The sequence below is a fragment of the Xenopus tropicalis genome, chromosome 2, assembly GCF_000004195.4.
Source record: "Xenopus tropicalis strain Nigerian chromosome 2, UCB_Xtro_10.0, whole genome shotgun sequence".
NCBI lineage: Eukaryota > Metazoa > Chordata > Amphibia > Anura > Pipidae > Xenopus > Xenopus tropicalis.
The window spans coordinates 43067484-43087019 of NC_030678.2; the positions used below are offsets into that span (position 1 = coordinate 43067484).

Below are 19536 nucleotides of genomic sequence, written 5' to 3' on the forward strand. Positions count from 1 at the left end.
TGCAGGGTTTGAAAATGTTTATTCTTAGGACAAGTAGTCACTATGCAGCTTAATGACATAGTACACATATTATGGACTAGGTCAGGAATCCCCAACCTTTTTTTTACTAGTGAGCCACATTCAAATTTAAAAAGAGTTGAAGAGCAACACAAGCATGATAAATGTTCCTGGGGTTAAAAATAGGGGCTCTGATTGGCAATTAGGCAGCCCCTATATGGACTGGCAGCCTACACAATGCTCTGTTTGGCAGTACACCTGGTTTTTATGCAACCAAAACTCACCCAAAAGCCAGGAATTCAAAAATAAGCACCTGTTTGAGACCACTGGGAGCAACATCCAAGGGACTGGTGAGCAACATGTTGTTCCTGAACCACCGATTGGGGATCACTGTACTGGGTACTAGCTTTATACAGTTATTATTTGGCTCCTCTTATTTATCAGATAATTGTTCAAAGAGCAAAATGTTATAACGTCTCATAAAGCAATGACAAAACAAGTTAGGCAACAGAGTAATTCTCAAAAAGGTTAAGATTTTACATTTACATTTTCTGGTAACCCATAGCAACTAGAACTTTTTGCTTATTAGTTTTACTGCAGTCTGCAGAGAAGCTAACAGTTTATAGCGATGTGGGTAAAATCACTCCAGTTTTAAGAATTCCCCTCTGAGTCAATGACAGACAAGTACAAAATTTTTCTTCAAGCATTTTATAAAAATTCAAGAATTTATGCATTCAAGGCCTAAGTATGTTGGAGTGAATTATGTTTTTTAATGGACCTTTACTAACTGCAACATTTATTTTATTGACATAGCAGTCTAATCATTTACCCCTTGTAGCCTTTTTAGTACAGCAACTTTTTGAGGAGACTGTATTTAAATTGCAGTTCCAAAGCAGCTGGTGGTACAAAATGGCTAAAAAACTGGGTTACATACATACTTGTTTTTTAAGTAAATTATTAATTAAATGCACATCTATAATTTCTATATAGATTGGGGGGCTGCAGTTTGGATCTTGCTTGGGATCTTGTGTTTATGAATTTTCTACTAGATCGTATGTACTCGACCTTCCAAATCCCTCCTTGCACCATATGGTTAATGGTTGAAACGTGCGTAGGTCTTTTATTTGTTGTTAATGACTAAACAATGTTTTTAAAATTTAAACTTGCCCAGTGTGTACAGTATAATATGTAACCCTCTCTTGGATCTGAAGGTAGGGAACAAATTAACAAAGATTCGGCCTTAAGTGTTTCTGAAATGTAGGAATTCCTTTGTGTTGTTACTAATCATAGAATAGCAAAAAACCTATCTGGTGACAATTTGGACACAAGCCCATTCTGCAATTTTTGCTTATGCAAGATATGGGACAGGCTGAAAACCATCCTTTCTTTTTGCATCCCTCTTATTATTTTACATGCCCTCCAGCTTCCAAAACTGGTTAAGAGAAGGTAATCTCTACTTTATAACATTTATTAAAAATGGAACATTCATTAGTATGAATACATTTCAAGAAGTAAAGCCCTTTCATCACAATGCTGCATAAGCTTAACTGGAGACACTGGTTTGTTCTATAACAAGACAACCTTTGAGGTCCTCCCTGCCACACAGTGTTCTGTTGCCCTTGTGTGTACACACACAATTTATGATTAGTGCACAACGAATTTTGTATGAAAACATACAATAAAACATATAATAGGGCTCCTACTCTGGGCCACCCACCTCTTTTCAATCACAGAATGAACATTTTTGAAGCTGGTTTTAAAAGTGCGCACAAAAGATATTTCCTGCATATAGTACCAAAATGCAATGTCCATATCCATAGTAAATGAGCTCCTATGTCTTTAACAATTATGGTTTACTAAAATCTATAAGAAAATTTGAATGAGACTAGCAAAGAAGTCTCACATTGTAATCTAAACCACAATAATAATAATACAGTTATGGGATCTGGAAACCCGTTATCTAAAAAACTCTAAATTATGGGAAGGTCATCTCCCAAAGACTTCATTAGAAATAAATAATTAAAAAAATGATTCCCCTTTTCTTTGTAATAATAAAACAGTACCTTGTACTTGATCCCAATTAAGATAGAATTAATCCTTATTGGAGGCAAAACATTCCTATTGGGTTTAATGAATTCATTTTTAATTAGTTAATTAGTTTTAGTAGAATTATGGTATGGTTACCCAAATTAAAGAAAGATCCCTCCTTATCCAGAAATCCAAATATTTTGGATAATAGATCCTATACCTGTATTTGCAATCAGTACTGGTTAAAAAAAATTTGCTCTAAACAGAATGCAGGATATAATAATTGAATATAATCACATCATTCAGCTTTCTAAAGTCAGGTTAATGTCTTTGTCACACCAGCAAAAAGGAAATGTCCCACAACATGGCTGAAGCCATGGCTTCCAAAGATTATTCATGAAAGATAACTGCTGTGGTACAGGGATTATTGTTCTCTGATGTTCTTCTATTGCGTGTTTAATGCGATTAATTGCTTGCATATATTGTGGCTTCAAGTGAAGTTGGAGTGGACTGGACTCAGAAGGATCTGTTGAGATGTCAAATAACAATGGAGGATTATGGTATGTTACACGATCTCCATCACAGGGACAAGGTTTGGAATCATAGCAGCCTCCTGCACCTTCTGGAGAAAATACTGGGGTAATAAAGTGAACCTTCCAAACAGTACCACCTAGGAGAAAATATATATCAGACAGATAATTAACTTTCGTTTTGGTTTTGATTAAGAAGTGACTTTTTCTTTAGTTACCCATTAAAGGTATGGCCTGAATTTTCTGTAGTTTTGTTAAACACAAACATACTATACAAATAAAGGGAGACCCTTTACTGGATGAATAAAATAGGTAGGGGAGATAGGCTTAATTGGCTACACTACATCTTACATCTTACCTTGGCTAAGCTCTTAAAGGAAAAAGAAAGGCCAAAATGTTAGGCACCCCCAAGTGACTTTAAGTGCTTACCTTGTACCCCGGGCTGGTGCCCCTGTTAGGAGAAAACCGCAGCCTGGGGTACCTGGAGCTGGCGCTTCCTCTTCCGTGTTCACGCTTGCACATGCGCAGTAGAGTGAAAAGCCGAACTTTAACAAAAAAGTCGACTAAAAACCACAGGCGGAAAGAAACACTCCATGTGACTGGGGCCTAGGGCCAATGGCATTTAGGCAATCTGTTTCTACTTGTAGTGCATACTAGAAGTAGGAATTATCAAACTTACTTTCTTTTTCATGCCACCGAGCTGCATGTAAGTGTGGGCCACAATGGTGAAATAAGAATTCGTGCTCAGAATGCAATGCTGGATTTTGCAGTAAAGGCATTAGGTTCCGACCATCGATTATCCTTTAACATAAGAAAACAAAAGAAAGAAAAAAAAGAATGTTGTAATGCATAGCAGACAGACAAATACAGAATTACAGTGCAAAGTGCCCCTCACCAAAATGTACTATTCCAATAAATAGAAGCACTACTGGTTACAGATGTATAAAAACCAACAGCCACTGATGCAACTCCAATCAGTACTCAAGACAAACATATTATAAAATATTGTTTTAGAACTAAAAAGCTAATAAGGTCATTATAGTGATAATATCATATCGATTCATTCTTTGCACACATCTTCCCTGTACCAAATATAAAGCCTTTAGCTCAGTGTTGATTGTTGATCTGTGTTTATATGTAGAGAATTGGCCAGAAGCCTGAGATCATAATCATGAATTAGTGCTGTAAATTAATTTCTTAATAATGCAATTGACTGGTCTTGTTGAGGGCAGATGGTATATAAATCAACTAGTATGAAAAAATGTCAGTTGATCCTGACAAGGTGCTGATATGAATAAGGAAACCTGAGTGTGGGGCTAATGGAAACCAGTGGGGCCAATGGAAACCAATATGTTTGTGTGTGTAAATGCTTCATGGAAGGATTACATTTGAACCCGATTATCCATTTTACCACTGATTCATAACTACCTGTCAGTTGGCAATTCTCCTCCTCCTAGATGAACTACAGTGGGGAAAATATCCATAAGACTTGTTGGTTCATCATATACTGTGTCAGGAGCTATGACTCCAGGCCATCTGAATATGCCTGGTACTCTAATGCCACCTTCCCAACCAGCCACAGCCTTTCCACCTGTACATTGAAAAACACATGCAGACTTAATTAGTTGACAGAAAAACACCAGTAAGTGCTGTCTCTCCATAATATGCATCATTTCTATGTAGGTACCTGTGGTATCGCTGCACCATTCTACATCTCATCACATAAGAATCAAATATAGCTATATAAAATACCAGAGCACCTTAATATCAGCAGTGCTTATTGTGTATTCAGTTGGATTACCAGCAACAATTCATTTTTTAAATCCGTGCTGTCCAACTTCTGTGGTGCCGAGGACCGGATTTTCTCTAGCATATATAGTGGAGGGCCGCTAATGGAAGCCAGTTTTGACCACTCACCTTTTTTAAAACGCACCCAATTCAAACCACACCCATGTTATCACAAGACCATGCCCACATTAATGGTGGTATTGCAGCAAAAACCCAAATGCTTGGTGCTCACTGCGGGGATATCAGTCATCATTCATATGTGAAAGAATTATATAATGTCATATTAAGACACACCCTAAAATCCATATGAATCCTCCTCCCCTGTGGATAGCACAGCAACCCCCAGCTCATACTTACACACCTTAAGGACCATTTAATGGCTATTTCCAACTACTAAACTCCCAGAACAAACCCCTGCCAGGATCACCGCCCACAGGCAGCATAGGGCAGGGAGAGCATGGCACACACAGGCAGCATAGGGCAGGCAGAGTATGGCACACACAAGCAGGGTAGGGCAGGCAGAGTATGGTACACACAGGCAGCATAGGGCAGGTAGAGTATGGCACACACAGGCAGCATAGGGCAGGCAGAGTATGGCACACACAGGCAGCATAGGGCAGGCAGAGTATGGCACACACAGGCAACATAGGGCAGGCAGAGTATGGCACACACAGGCAATACTCTGCCTGCCCTATCCGGATAAGGGATGCCATACCTATATTACTAGAGTATTCTATTTTTTTTTATTTTAAAACAAAGACTTAAAAATACAGACTGTAGCATATGTTTCATTAATAAATAAGTGGATTGAGCTTGCCGTGCCAGAGAAACAGATGCTTTAACATTATAAAAACATTTACAAAATACATGCCAAATTTAACATTTTTAACATTAGCATAATATACTATTTTAACTCTTCTGAATGCATGGATCATCTGGTACCACATATTTAGTGAGCGTGTGGATTAGTTGACACCACATACGTATAGGTATGGGACCTGTTATCCTAAATGCACTGGGCTCTGGGGTTTTCCGGGGTTTACCAGGAAAACTCCCGGTGGGCCCAGGTGTCAGTGGGCCCTCTTGCTTCTCCTATTTAATGGAAATCATTTTTAAATTTTTTAAAGAAAATTATAATGGAGCCTTTGGAAGATGGCCTTCTCATAATTCAGAACTTTCTGGAAAACAGGTTTACTGATAATGGACCGCATACCTGTATAGCTCTTTTTTTTTTATAATTTTCAACAACCTCTAAGCTCTGAGCAAAATAAGCTTGTTAAGCATCATTGGCATGCAAAATGGCTTCAGCAGATTCTTTGGGGATTAATTGGCATAGATTCATACTATTATAAGGCTACTGAAGCTTTGAGCTGGTGCAATCAGTTGAATATCTAAAAAAATATGACATAAGGGGTAATTAACAATCGCAAGTGCAGTTGCATCTGCGAAAATTTACTTGCATTTATTTACAACCCTATTTATTAATAGAATAAGTAAACCTTTTTTTCCCTACAATTACTCTATACAGCCCCCAGAATAACATACCTTTCTCCCTGCACTCAGTCTCATGGGATTCTGTATCACAAGCAGCTCCATATCAGCTCTCTCAGCTACTTCCTAGTGTTACTTTGCTGAGCTCTCCTTCTCTCTCCGAAGATGGTGGAAGAGGTTCCTACTGTGCATGCTTGCTGCCTTTGCTCCAATGGAAATCAACCAGGCATGTGCAGTAGGCACCTCCTCTTTAAAAAGATTAGAGGGATAAAAAACACTAAAATGTGATGGATGTTGGGGCAAGTACTGTATGTACCAGCTTTTTACGAAAGAGTTTAGCCAATTTTTGCAGGCAGATATTTTCCGTGTTTTTAAGACTAGTCAGATGATGCAGGAATGCATACTATATAGGCGGGATATGGGTATCTGTATACACACTCCTGTCTGGCATGTCACTTTGAAGGCACTTGGCAGGTGCGCAATGAACACAAGGCACAAGGGAGTCCTGTGCTTAATGTCTGCTTAGGCGAGGAAATAAGTACAGCACTCCCTATATATGCTGCACTCTGGGCCTTGCACTGGATCTTTATTAGGCATAAGGCACTGAAAGCAGCTTGTGCCTGCATGCATTTGGGGTAAGTGTTCTGTGCCCTTTAGCACTCCATCACTTGTACCCATGGTTACTTGAGCCCTTGTATATATCATTATTGTGTTTATTAGAATGTTTTTCCTCACCTTTGTAAATGCCATTCCATCCACCCAGCTGGGTATTTCTTTCAGCAAGCTCTATATGTCCCCCATGGTCTGAGGTAAAATATATTAAAGTGTTGTTTTTTAGTCCTGCTTCATCAATATAATCAACCACTGAACCTGAAAATAGAGGTGTTTTCATGGTTTGATTCCCATAAATTAACATGTTTTTTCAAGTATAGACTTTAAAACTAACCTTTTTTATTATGTTGGACTATTGTAAGACAATTAGCAGCTGGTCTTTTTTTGAAACATTTACATTTTTTCTTGACATTCATCAGACTTGAAATTTAAATTGCTATTGCCCGAACAACCTTGATTAGAAATGTTGATGTGCAGACTAATATTTATGGGTCAGATGGGTGTGGGCCAGCAAAACCACATCTTTAGAGTGTTGCAGGCGTTTGATGGGCCGACCTCTGCCCACGGCCCACCCTGCCTGCAATGCTAGCGTGCCGCTAATTCCCCAGGCATCCACCTTTCCTTGGCTTATTTATATGTTTGCACCTGCCTGCCCTGTCCCCTCTGGTGAGGTCAGAGATGAGTGGGTCAGGTGCAGGTAAAGAAATAATGGCAACATGCCAAGTAAGGTTGGGTACCGGTTGGGACTGAGCAGGTTACAGTTGGGTTGGCTTTTTACTAATTAGAACAGGGATCCTCAAACTACGGCCCGCGGGCCCGGATACGGCCCCCAAGGTAATTTACCCGGCCCCTGCTGTGTCCTCACCCCTGGCTACTACCTGTCTGCCTCAACATGGTCCTCGGCCCCAGCACGTCATGTTACCGCATTGCAGTGTGGCCAGGGGTGAGGTGGCCCGTAGTATAAGACCTAACTATAGTCCAGCCCCCAAACAGTCTGCTAGACCATTTAGGGGTGCAATCCATGCCCCTTAGTGCTCATTCAGAAACACTTGTGTGGGGGGCATAACTGTTTTCTACATATTGCTGCTTAGTTAAAGGGCAAGAAACGAGGCACCACATGGCTATCCCTGCCCACTCATCATAACCAGAACACTGCCAAACAGAGGATGCACTGTATTCAAGGGGAATTGCAGGTCCCAGGTGCTGGTTGTGGGACAAGGTGTGAAAAAAAAGTTGGCAATTGCCATTTTTTTTTTGCACCCTGCCCCACTGTCAATAAATGAGACCTTATGTGTTTCTGGTTACCAGACAACTTTTCCACTTGCAGACAGGAACTAGGCTAAGTAATAATTCAAAACCCATACAAAATAAAGTCCAAATGCACAGTTGTGTAGAATCGGCTGCTGTAACATATTAACAGTTAGTGTAAAGGTTAACTTCCTTTTCAATAAGTTACGTTTGAAATTATACTGTCACTTACCAACTAAATAGTCCATTTCTTCTACACTGTCCCCGTAGGTTCCATGTTTGCTTCCTCCAGTAAATTTTTTTGTGGTAATAAGCGGAGTGTGAACATGGAGTAATGAAACGAATAACAGAAAGGGATCATCCTTGTTTCTGGAAAAACATTTATGACTGATGATATATATAACTTTTTTCACTTTTTACTCCTAAATCCAGCCTACCAGTGCAAAATGGAAGTCTGCTTATATATAAAGTTAAAGAATAGACATGCTGGCATTAGAGACTTTCAGTTATGTTCATAATCTCATGAATGGTGCATTGATGCCAAAATTTGGCAAAACTATTTGGTAAATTTATAATCTTTTTTGAATTTAAAAAAAAATGTAACAGGAGTCAGACAAACCTGTAAAAAAACATACAAGACCAGTAGCGCAGAAAGCGTCACAAAACTTTACTTTGGATTGAAATTTTTACTTACACAAATTATACAAATTGGGAAGTTGTTTAGAATTCTCTATCATTAGGAAAAAATAGTTTTGGGTTCACATCTCCTTTAAGTTTGTAAATATGTTGGTGCCTTTTTTGCAAACAATTAATGGAGAATTTTTTATAGTATTTTTTTTTTTGCAGTGTAGCTCACAAGCAGCACAGGTCAGAGGTAGGAGGTTTAGGAATGCTAACTTTCTAGAAAGAACAGTATAAAATACACGAAACTTTACAAAATTCTAGAATAGGAATAAAGTAGGCTTTAGCATTTCAAGTACACAGAGGCCCAAACAGCCCCCCACCAGCCCAATAAATAGTGACTGTCTGTGGCCTCTTACAGCAGCCCCTCTGCCCTTTCTACTGATGTTGTAATGGCAGATTCTGTTAATGCCTATAAGAGGGGCCTGGATGAGTTCTTGAACAAGCATAGTACCCAAGGCTATTGTGATACTAATATCTACAGTTAGTATTGATGTTGGTATATATGGTTTATGTATGCGAGTGTATAGATCAGTATAGGTTTGTGTGTGCTGGGTTTACTTGGAAGGTTTAAACTTGATGGACTCTGGTCTTTGTTCAACCCAACTATTTGCCAGAATGCACATTTTGTCAACCGGCACCTGATTATCTATAAATACATACAGTACCTTTCAATGAATCCATGTGCTTCTTTCAGTATTTGAAAGGTGGTTCTTTCAATATTCATCGGTTGTTCAGTAATTTCATGGTTTCTCATGAGTATGCAGTTCCAATACTGACTATATTGAAACCATGTGTACCAAGTGATGAAAAACAAGATGCCGAAAATTGCACAGAAGACTATGAATTTCCCATTAACGACAAGGAGTTTGCTATATTTCAGAGCAATTAATGTAAGTACGCCCAAACCTATCATCTCAGTCAAAAAAGAAAGCAGCGGTTTCATTGGTCCATTAAATTCAATACGAGTGCCTGGCTTGCACCCACTGTAAAGAGTAAATGGCATGCCATAAAAGTAATTAAAACCGTGGCTATTGGGATGGTGACAGAAGTCATCACGTGATTCACAGTTCACACCCAGGTGCCATTTTCCTAAAGACCACAAAAAAGGATAATTTATGTGTCAGATAGAGCAAACAGTTATGTAATTAAAGCGTCCATATTAACGTAGCACTTACCTATAAGCCCAGTGGAGTAGCCTTGCTGTTGTAGTATTGTGGCAAAGGTAGTCTCGTTAGGGGGTAGCCCACCAGATGCTGCTGTCCAAAAAATGATTCTCCCTCCATTGCCTAAATCCATACCTAATATACAATTGGATATATTAAACCATTTGAAAAGCAAAAGTAATAAACTATAACCACAAGTTGACCTCTGTTTTATAGTATATACAGTACTGTACATAACCTTAACTTCTGAATGTCATACCCTGCAGATTGTGTTGGGAAGGGTGAAGAATTTTTTTCCTGTTAATTAATTTTATACACATGGGATGAGGTTGGGCCATGGGCTTTGGGTAGAATGGGAGAGCAAATTTGCAACAAAATTGACCTAGGTTGGCAAAGAACATAAATCCAGCACTTCTCTTTATGTGGACTCTTTGTCCAGCTTTGGACAGTGCTTTAAGCAGCAGATATATTGGGGGAGTACATTACAGATTCCCCACCTGATCTTATTGGGTATCGTCCAGTCATGAATGCAGCTCGGCTTGGTGTACAGAGTGGTGCAGCTGATATGTGCTGGGTCAGTTTTAGTCCTTCTCTTGCAAGTCTATCAATATGAGGTGTCCTTCGAGACAAAAAGGGCAGTATACATATTATAATATTTAAAAAAAATTAGACTTTCTTGAACCTTTATCATCTTTTTTTTTTTTTTTTTAAATTTCAAAGTAATTTCTAATGTTTTAATTAAATTATAGGAAAGGTAAGTACAGGTATAGGATCCATTATATTGAAACCTGTAATCCAGAAAACTCAAAATTACGGAAGGACCATCTCCCATAGACTCCATTTTAAAAAAATAATTCAAATTTTTAAAAATTATTTCCCTTTTCTCTGCACCTAAGATATAATTAATCCTTATTGGAAGCAAAACAATCCTATTGTTTTTATTTAATATTAAAATCATTTTTAAGTAGATTTACAATCTACAGGTGATCCCAATTATGGAAATACTGGGAAAACACTAAGGGGCTGATTTACTAAGACAAGAATTCGAATCCGAATTGGAAAACGAACATTTTGCGACTTTTTCGTATTTTTTGCGATTTTTTTCGGCGCCTTTACGACTTTTCGGAAATTATCGTGACTTTTTCGTTACCAATACGATTTGCGCGAAAAAACACGAGTTTTTCGTAGCCATTACGATTCGCTCGTATCTTGTCGCAACTTTTTCGTATTGAGCGCTCATAAGCGGCGGGCGAAACTTTCAGACTTAGCATGATTTTGGAAGCCTCCCATAGGACTCAATGGCACCCTGCAGCTCCAACCTAGCCCAAGAAAAGTCACCATACTGAAGCTTGAATGAATCCGAACGCTACGAAAAATCTCAACATTTTGCGCAACTTTTGGAATGGCTACGAAAAAGGCGCGACTTTTCGCGCAAGTTTTAACGCTATGAAAAAAATCGTCAGATTTTGCGCAACTTTCGGAATAACTACGAAAAAGTCGCGACAATTTTCCGAAAAATCGCAAAATACCGATCATTACGAAAAAAACGCAATCGGACGCATTCGGCCCGTTCGTGGGTTAGTAAATGTGCCCCTAGGTCCCAAGCATTCTGGATAGCAGGACCCATACCTATAACTTTTTGAAAAGAGTAAAGGCATTTGTTGAGAGAAGGAAATGTGGAAAAATATTAATTGATGACATTAGGGAAATAAGACTTAGGGGCAGATTTATCAAAATGTGTGTTTGGAGCTTAATACAAAAAACTCACCCATGTTCTATTAATTCCTGTGGAATATTTTGAATTGTGTTTATAAATGGGTGAATGTTAGAACTCACCATTTGATAATTACGCTTCTGAAAATCCCATAGGAATGAATAGAATATGGGTTTTTATGTATTAAGCTCTAAATTCACATTTTGATAAATCTGCTCCATAGTCTGACTTTCATTTTGTTCCTATTCTCTAACATTCTATACATTTTACAAATCTTGGAATGTACCAGTTTTTGAATGGAGGAGGCCAGAAGCCATTTACTTGGTGATCTAATTTAGTTGTAAAATAAAGAACAAGCTGCATAAATCTCAACAACGTTCTGGAAGAAGAGTTAAATTAACCAGACTAAACTCTTATTGGATTGTTTTAATTTTAGATTTGTATCAAATGGCATTACAGTTTTTGGATGTCCCCATGGGTCAGATGTAAGCAACCACTCTGAAATCCTCTTGGTTCATATTTGTTTGATTTGGATAGAAACATCTAACAGACCAATGCAAAGAATAGGGGTAAGTGGGTGACTGTCTTGGTGTGAAGTTAGACAAATGGTCCAGATCACTATAGCTCTAAACCACTGGATACTCTTAATAACAAATGAAGAGTAACAGGTTGGTCATTCCTCATAAAAATATTACAATTGTTAATTATTAAACAATGCCCTCTCCCCAAAACTAGTCCATCATATACTGCATTATGAACAGTGTGTATGTGTATCTCAATTTTAAGCTTAAAAGCAATTTAATATTTATTTATTTACCTTATAGTGTCATTACCGTAACAGCCAATATCACCAATACCAAGGTCATCAGCCATGAGCAGCACAATATTGGGCTTGGCACTGGCAGCCCGAGTGACTGGAGTTACCATTATGCATAAGATAGCTGCAAGGTTCCTGAAACAATGTCAACTTAACAGTAATAATTCTGTCTGCAATCAAGTTAGCACTGCATAAATCTAGGCAAATCAAAAATAGATATACTTGGTAATATGCAGAAATTAGAGCTACCAGGAAACAAGTATCTGATGAATATTGCAAATGTTATTTCACAAGGCCAGGGAAAATCTGTTAGAGAAAATTATAGCCAGCTGACTGTTATAAGTCAACATTACCTCTACACTTTAGAACAATGATCCCCAACCAGTGGCTCAGGAGCAACATGGACCCCTTGGATGTTGCTCCCAGTGGACTTAAAGCAGGGGCTTATTTTTGAATTCTTAGCTTAAAGGCGAGTTTTGGTTGAATAAAACCTTATGTGCTGCCAAAAAGAGCCTTCTGTAGACTGCTAGTCCACACAGGGGCTACCAAATATTCAATCGCAGTCCTTATTTGGCATCCCCAGGAATATCTTTCATTCTTGTGTTGCTCCCAAACTCTTTTTACAATTGCATGAGGCTCACAGGTAAAAAAGTTTGTGGACTCCTGCTCTTGAATGTCATCTGCAGAAAATGACTATTAGTATGTAAAGTACTTTCATATTTTGTTGTGAGCAATGGTTTGTGTACAAACAACATAAAAGCACTGTTTTGTTTTGATCAAGTAAACACAATGGATAGTACCAGCCAAAGACTCAAGCTAGTGAAATACCCTTGTTGAAATTTCTGTCCAATATGGAAATCCAGGTATTGGGTCAAATTAGGTCCATCTGAAAATTTTGTCCCTGGATTTCAGCTGCACATTTGAAATCCTACTAAAACAAATTTAGTTGAACAAGGAAAAATGTAAGCTAACTGTAAAAACAGAAATAAGTGTAGAAGTAATGTCTCTGCCCAAGAGATACCAACCTGATGCATCTTGGCCCCGCCTTCATGCCCCTGATGCACTCTGGCCCCACCCCCATGTGCTCCCTTTTCCACTGCTTCAAAAGGATATCAGAGAGAGATATCTGGTGATGATTCTGTCTTTCAGTAAAACAGATAAATTAGGTTTCATGTACAAATTACTGACAGGGGGGTGGCAGACCTGTAACTGCCAATGACAGGGTGAGGGGGCCAAAATTTGGATGACAAAAGATACGGACATATGCTGTCCAGTAATTGGATAATGCAACCTAACATGTATGTGTGCCCTTGGATTGTGCTCATATGAGGATATTTATAGAGACTTGTAATGGTCATGGGTATAGTGTCCCTTTTAGAGAAAACATAACTTACCAATGGACTGATAATGATTCCATTCTTAAATCTGAAAATAAACAAAACCAAATGATATAAACTGGAAATCCACTTTTTCTTTATATGATACATGATGTATGATCGTGCCCTCCTCGTTAAAACAGTTGAACTGAGCTGAACAGTGGCAGCGTCCCTGCATTTGTGCTGCTACATTGCCTCCCTTGATTCAGTATCATTGGCACCTGTAATAACAACCCATATTCCTAAATTCCTGGCTGTGGGGTTGATGTGGGTTCTTTCATACTGTGGTTGTCTTTAGATCGTTTGCTATTATTCATAGACTTGAGGATTGCAGATTAGGTGTTTTATGAACCTTAGAACCTTATGCAGAAAAAACATTGATCAAAGAGATGATATCATTAATTATGTGTCCACTATTACAGTTTATTAAAAGCTCACTTGAAACATGTTGAAGCGTGCCTAGCCATGACTTTAAAGGAACAGTAACACAAAAAATAAAAGCACTTTAAAGTAATAAAAATATAATGTACTGTTGCCCTGCACTGGTAAAACTGGTGTGTTTGCTACAGTAACACTACTATAATTTATATAATAAGCTGCTGTGTAGCCACGGGGGCAGCCATTCAAGCTGGAAAAAAGGGGAAAAGGCACAGGTTACATAGCAGATAACAGATAAGTTCTGTAGAATACAATAGTGTTTTATCTGTTATCTGCTATGTAACCTGTGCCTTTTCTCCTTTGAATGGCTGCCCCCATGGCTATATAGCAGCTTATTTTTATAAATTATAGTAGACTTTCTGAAGTAAACACACAACTTTTACCAGTGCAGCAGCACATTATATTTTAGTTACTTTTATACACTTTCATTTTTTGGTGTTACTGTTCCTTTAACAACATCCCCAAAATGGACCCAAATCAGCATATGATTTGGTAAATTGCACAAAGGTTGCAGCACACATTTTCTTTGTGTGCAAATGGCATAACTACTTGGCATGCATGGTCAATAACGCCATTAATGTCAGATTTACTTACAGCAAGCAAGTTGTTTCTATGCACACAAGCCAGCAAGGAAACCCTGGAAATAGCATGAGGTTCAGGCTGCTGGTAACAACGGGATTCCCTTGCATCCATGTTTGTAATTATAAGCAAATTATCAGAGCAGATTAGGCACAGGGATGCATTACAGGTATGGTATCCATTATCCAAAAAGCTCAAAATTACAAGAAGGTTGTCTCTGATAGACTCCATTTTAATCAAATAATTAAAAATTTTATAGTATATTCCCTTTTCTCTGTAATTAAAAAACAGTATCTTGTACTTGATCCTAACTAAGATATAGGGCCTGATTTACTGTGTGATAAAATTTATTGCACGCTTTTTTGCGTTAAAATAGACGCGATAATTAGCATGCGATTCACCATAGTATTATCACGTGCGTTAAGTCGCCATATCGCATGCGTTATTTTTCGCGCGGCCGCATGCGCTAGTTTTAACGCATGCGTTAATTTTGGCGCTGAAAAGAATACGATCGCATGATTCACAAACACTTAGGCGCGCTAAATATCGCATTGGTCTATGTGAAAATTAACACCTACTACAGGCAGGCGATAAATGATAGAAAAGTACAGTAAATTAGTTTTTGGCAATAAAATATGGACTTACAGTGTTATTTATTCAAGTATGTGTCTTTTTACTCAATTTTACTAAAGTCTTGGCATGTATGGAATTTCGCTACTAATATACAGTACTATAGCGGTGAATATTTAGTCGCCATAATACACAGTACTATAGCGGTAAATCTTTAGTCGCGATAATATGCAGTACGGTAGCGGTAAATATTTAGTCGCAATAATATACAGTACTATAGCGGTAAATCTTTAGTCGCGATAATATACAGTTCTGTAGCGGTAAATATTTAGTCGCACAAAATACATTACTAGGTATATTTTGGCGATTTCTTTGTCGCGACTTTGTAATCTTGCAGACATTTTGTAGTGATTTTGTAATCTCGTGACATGTGCGACTTGGGGCCATTTTGTGTCATTGAGCCTGCAGTCACACTGAGAGGAGCATCATGCCTGGGGTTTCTGATCTGCTACCAGGGGAGACGCACTATATAATCAGCTTTTTCCTGCGTTCAGGATATGACGACCCACTGCTGGGGCCCTTAGGGGTCCACGAGAGGAAGAGAGCCATCCTGCGCGACCTCCAAGCCGGGTTGCGCGGGGGCTTCGGAATTGAAGTGGACCTCCGCCTGCTCCAGCGCATATGGTCTGACCTGAAGCGCAGGAATTCCGACCTGGTGGCTGAAATTGCGGAAGGTAATTATTGTACTTTATTATGCTTTTACAGTATAAAAGTTCAGTAAAAGATTTAGCAAGTAATTTGAACTAAAAGTACAAATGTAAGAAGTATGTCTATGAAGATTTTCATTCATCCAGGTCATGGTATATCTAGTATAAATAAATTTAAAGCAACTGGACTTGTTTAGTAATCATTGAAGACGTTTCACTACTCATCCGAGCAGCTTCTTCAGTTCAACTGACTGGTATGGGAAGTCCTCAGCATATGTACTCTTCCACTAATCCAATCACAATGGCACTTTGTAACTCTTCAGAGAGGTGACATCTGAAACTCACAGAGGTGTGAATGCTGTGGAGTTACTTTGAGAGGATTACCAAAGTATCATGCAACTCTTCAAACAGGTGTTACTTTTTGGAGTTGCATGAATGGATGTGTGAAGAGTTCTGAAACTGCCGGGGTACAGATGTTAGAACAGCATTGTATGTAGCAGACAGATAGTGTCGAAGTCCCCCGCCTCTGTTAAGGGATGGTTTCTCCACTTTGACATGAATGGCCTCTTTTACACCTCTTTCAAACCAGCGGTCTTCTTTGTCCAAAATTTGGACGTTGCTGTTTTCAAAGGAGTGTCCCTTGTCTTTTAGGTGTAGAAATACAGCAGAGTCCTGGCCTGTAGTGTTCGCCCTCCTATGCTGAGCCATTCGCTTGGAGAGCAGTTGCTTTGTCTCACCAAAGTAAAGGTCGGTGCACTCCTCGCTACACTGGACTGCGTATACAACATTGCTTTGTTTTTCCTTTGGTGTTGGATCCTTTGGGTGTACACGTTTTTGTCTCAGTGTGTTGCTAGGTTTGAAAAACACAGGGATGTGCTGCTGGGCACCAGGTTCTCCTGCAGGCGAGGGACCATCAGTGCAGGAGGACCTGGCCAACATCAAGGCCGAGCTGGCCCAGCTCCGGGGGGAAATCAACGAACTCAGGAGGGACATTCGAGAACTCAAGGGCAGCAAGCCCTAAGTTTTATTTTCCCTAGTTTTTTCCCTTTTAATTGTAAAAATAAAAGTTGTTTTATTTTTCTACTTTTGAATGAGTAATGTCTCATTATTTATCCTTCCTTGATATGGTATTCTATACTTTCATGTAGTTTCCCCTACACTCTTACATTTATCAGTAACAGCATCAATATGCTATATGGGTTAAATGTTTGCAAATATTCTGCCAACAATTTAGTCTTTAGCCGATTTTGCTGAAAAGTAAAACTTGCGTTAATTAGTACGTAGCGTATTTTCTGGCGAGTGTGATAACTGCCAATCCAATGCAATATTATATTTGTTCCTGTTTAATAAAGTGCCCATAAAATATTTGACATTTATTCTGTGTCTAAAATCTACCACTTAATTTAAGCCACTTTAGCAAACGGACCCCTAAGTATTTGGCTAAATATTCTTAAATGCCCCCCCCCATTTTATTATCTCTAGCACTTCTTTTTTTTTCTTACTTATATTTTTATTGCTTTTTGGGGGGTTTTTTTGCAAATAAAAATTTATACAGCACCTCTCTAGCACTCTGTGCTCTTCCAGGGTAAAATGTCGCCAGTTTTATGCTGCCGATTGTCGCGTGCGTAATGTCGCGACAATTAGCGCATGTGATAAATAGCGTGCATGCGAAAAATACCGCGACAAAAATATTGCATGAAATATCGCGCGTAAAATAGCGCAAGTATACTTATAGTGAATTGTGCGAAAATTAAGACGCGATAACATTTTTACCGCACGCTATATATAGCGCACGTTTTATCGCACTTTAGTGAATCGACCCCATAATGTTTACAGGGTAACCCTTTTGAAATAAAAAATAACAAAAGTGGTATAAAGGTATCACCTTTATACCACTTTTTTTTTTATACCAAAATGGTTACCCTGTAAACATTTTTGACTGGCTAACACGGTACATCACCTTTTCCTGTAAGATATATAAATTCTTATTAGAGGTAAAACAATCCTATTGGGTTTATTTAATGTTTAAATCATTTCTTAGTAGATTTAAAGTATGGAGCTCTTTCCTCCACTTGGATGAGCTTCCTGTAGCTTGCACCCTATGGGCTCTCCTTAATTTATGCACTTGGTGGATAAAGGCTTGGCCATCAATTTATAGGGCTGTTGTATTAATAACATAATTTTGAAAAGTAAATTATGCATGACAATTAATCATGGGTAAGTATGGCAAATGAACTTTAGGAGTGAGAAGAAAAGTTACTGAGTATGTGTATAAATAGGATTGGAGTAGGGCTAGTTTATATAAAGTTCATATTCAGTTATAATATTCATCCTCCCTCAAAATGTGAAATGATGCAGAAAGAAAGATGTTTTGAAAGCATTTTACCTCCTAAAACTGCCATTATATGAGAGCTGCATACACAAGCTCTCCAGTCTGAAGCCAGAGCCAAATGAGACATGGGAGTGTCCTTCAGTCTCCCACAGGAACTGGTCCCAGCACTGACTGACAGGCTTTACTCAGCAGCAGCAGCAGCAGCAGGGAAAACCCCTCCCTCCCGCTGTGTCTCTCTGCTTGTGCTGCTGACAGGGGGGGGAGGAGCAGTAGAGCAGGAAAGGACTGCTGTGACATCGCTAAGCCCCGCCCACTCTATGAATATTCACTTCACTTTAAGTAGGTGAGGTTGTGTCATTGAAGTCTATGGGGCCAGCAGCCCTGAGCCATATACTGAAGAGTCCAAACCGGAAGCTGGCATAAGGTCTGGGTGGAGCACAGTTTTCAAGCAGTTATGGACATATCTGAACCAAAAGGTATTAAAATAAAAGCACTTTCTTCTATTTTACAGTTTTTTACATGGTTTAGTGCATTGTAAAAATGTATGGTATATATCCCCTTTAATATAATATTTAACTGTGTTGTCAGTGGCTCACTAGGAAATCCCATTCATCATTCATGAAAATGTTTTCTTAATCCACATCTTCACATGCCATGTTACCGCTTCTTCCTTCCTATCTCCTGTTTTAATTCTCCTTTCTTCTTCTTTTTTGCCAACCTGCCACTTTTCCCTTCTTTTCCCCACCACTCATTTTCTAAAACATTTTTAAATTTTAAAAATGGAGACTTCTGGGACATTATATTATTTATAGTTCACTTATAGCGGTTATTCTGGTTATCAACCAAATGGGAGTGAGGAAATATCTTAAAGTTGACTGGATAACAGTTATTATTTCTTACATGGGAGGACAGGCTGGGGCCATTCCCATCTCTCTCCCTTCAATTTCTCTTCATCTTCCCTCCTCCCGCTATATTTATTATCCCCACTGTCTACAGAGGACATCATGCTGTGTATGGGCAGAGGGGCTAGATGTTCAAGTATATTTTTATTGTATGAACAAGCTGTGTCAATCATCTCTGAGCATACGAGAATCCTAAAACTCTGGCACGTGTCACCTAAATGTATTCAGCTCAAAGTTTAGAGGAGAATTTAGAGGGCCATACCTGCTGGGTAGTATGCACTGGTAGAACTGCTGCGAGTTGTTCTGGACGGCAACTAACGTGGAGCTTGATATCCAGAAGAGAGATTCCAGCATCTGAAGAAAAGCTGAAAACAAAAGAACCAGTCACTTATAGTTCCTCCTTTAGTCCCAGACCTTATAGTGCCTTAGGCTTGTGTTGTTCATAATACTAGCTTTAAATTGCAAAAAAAACACCCGCAAGGCTATGACTGTTCTTATTTTGTTAATAAATTCTTAATTTAAATCAGGTCACAGGGTAACCAAAAACACACTGTTTGTGT

The 19536-nt window shown here is 38.7% G+C and overlaps 1 protein-coding gene across 2 annotated transcripts; it reads right to left on the bottom strand.

The window, feature by feature from the left end:
- On the bottom strand, positions 1 to 19330 carry LOC105946502 (arylsulfatase D). 2 transcript variants are annotated; one of them, XM_012957472.3, is made up of 11 exons: positions 19239 to 19330; positions 13467 to 13497; positions 12073 to 12207; positions 10039 to 10160; positions 9554 to 9676; positions 9044 to 9467; positions 7927 to 8063; positions 6570 to 6704; positions 3984 to 4146; positions 3235 to 3356; positions 1 to 2695 (listed from the first exon to the last, which is right to left on the bottom strand). In XM_012957472.3, the coding sequence occupies exons 2-11, from the start codon at positions 13487 to 13489 to the stop codon at positions 2328 to 2330; spliced, it is 1752 nt and encodes a 583-aa protein (XP_012812926.1). In that variant the 5' UTR covers positions 13490 to 13497; positions 19239 to 19330; the 3' UTR covers positions 1 to 2327. The 2 variants fall into 2 exon arrangements, with proteins under 2 accessions (XP_012812926.1, XP_031752594.1); XM_031896734.1 differs by lacking the exon at positions 12073 to 12207.
- Positions 19331 to 19536: the final 206 nt, after the last annotated feature.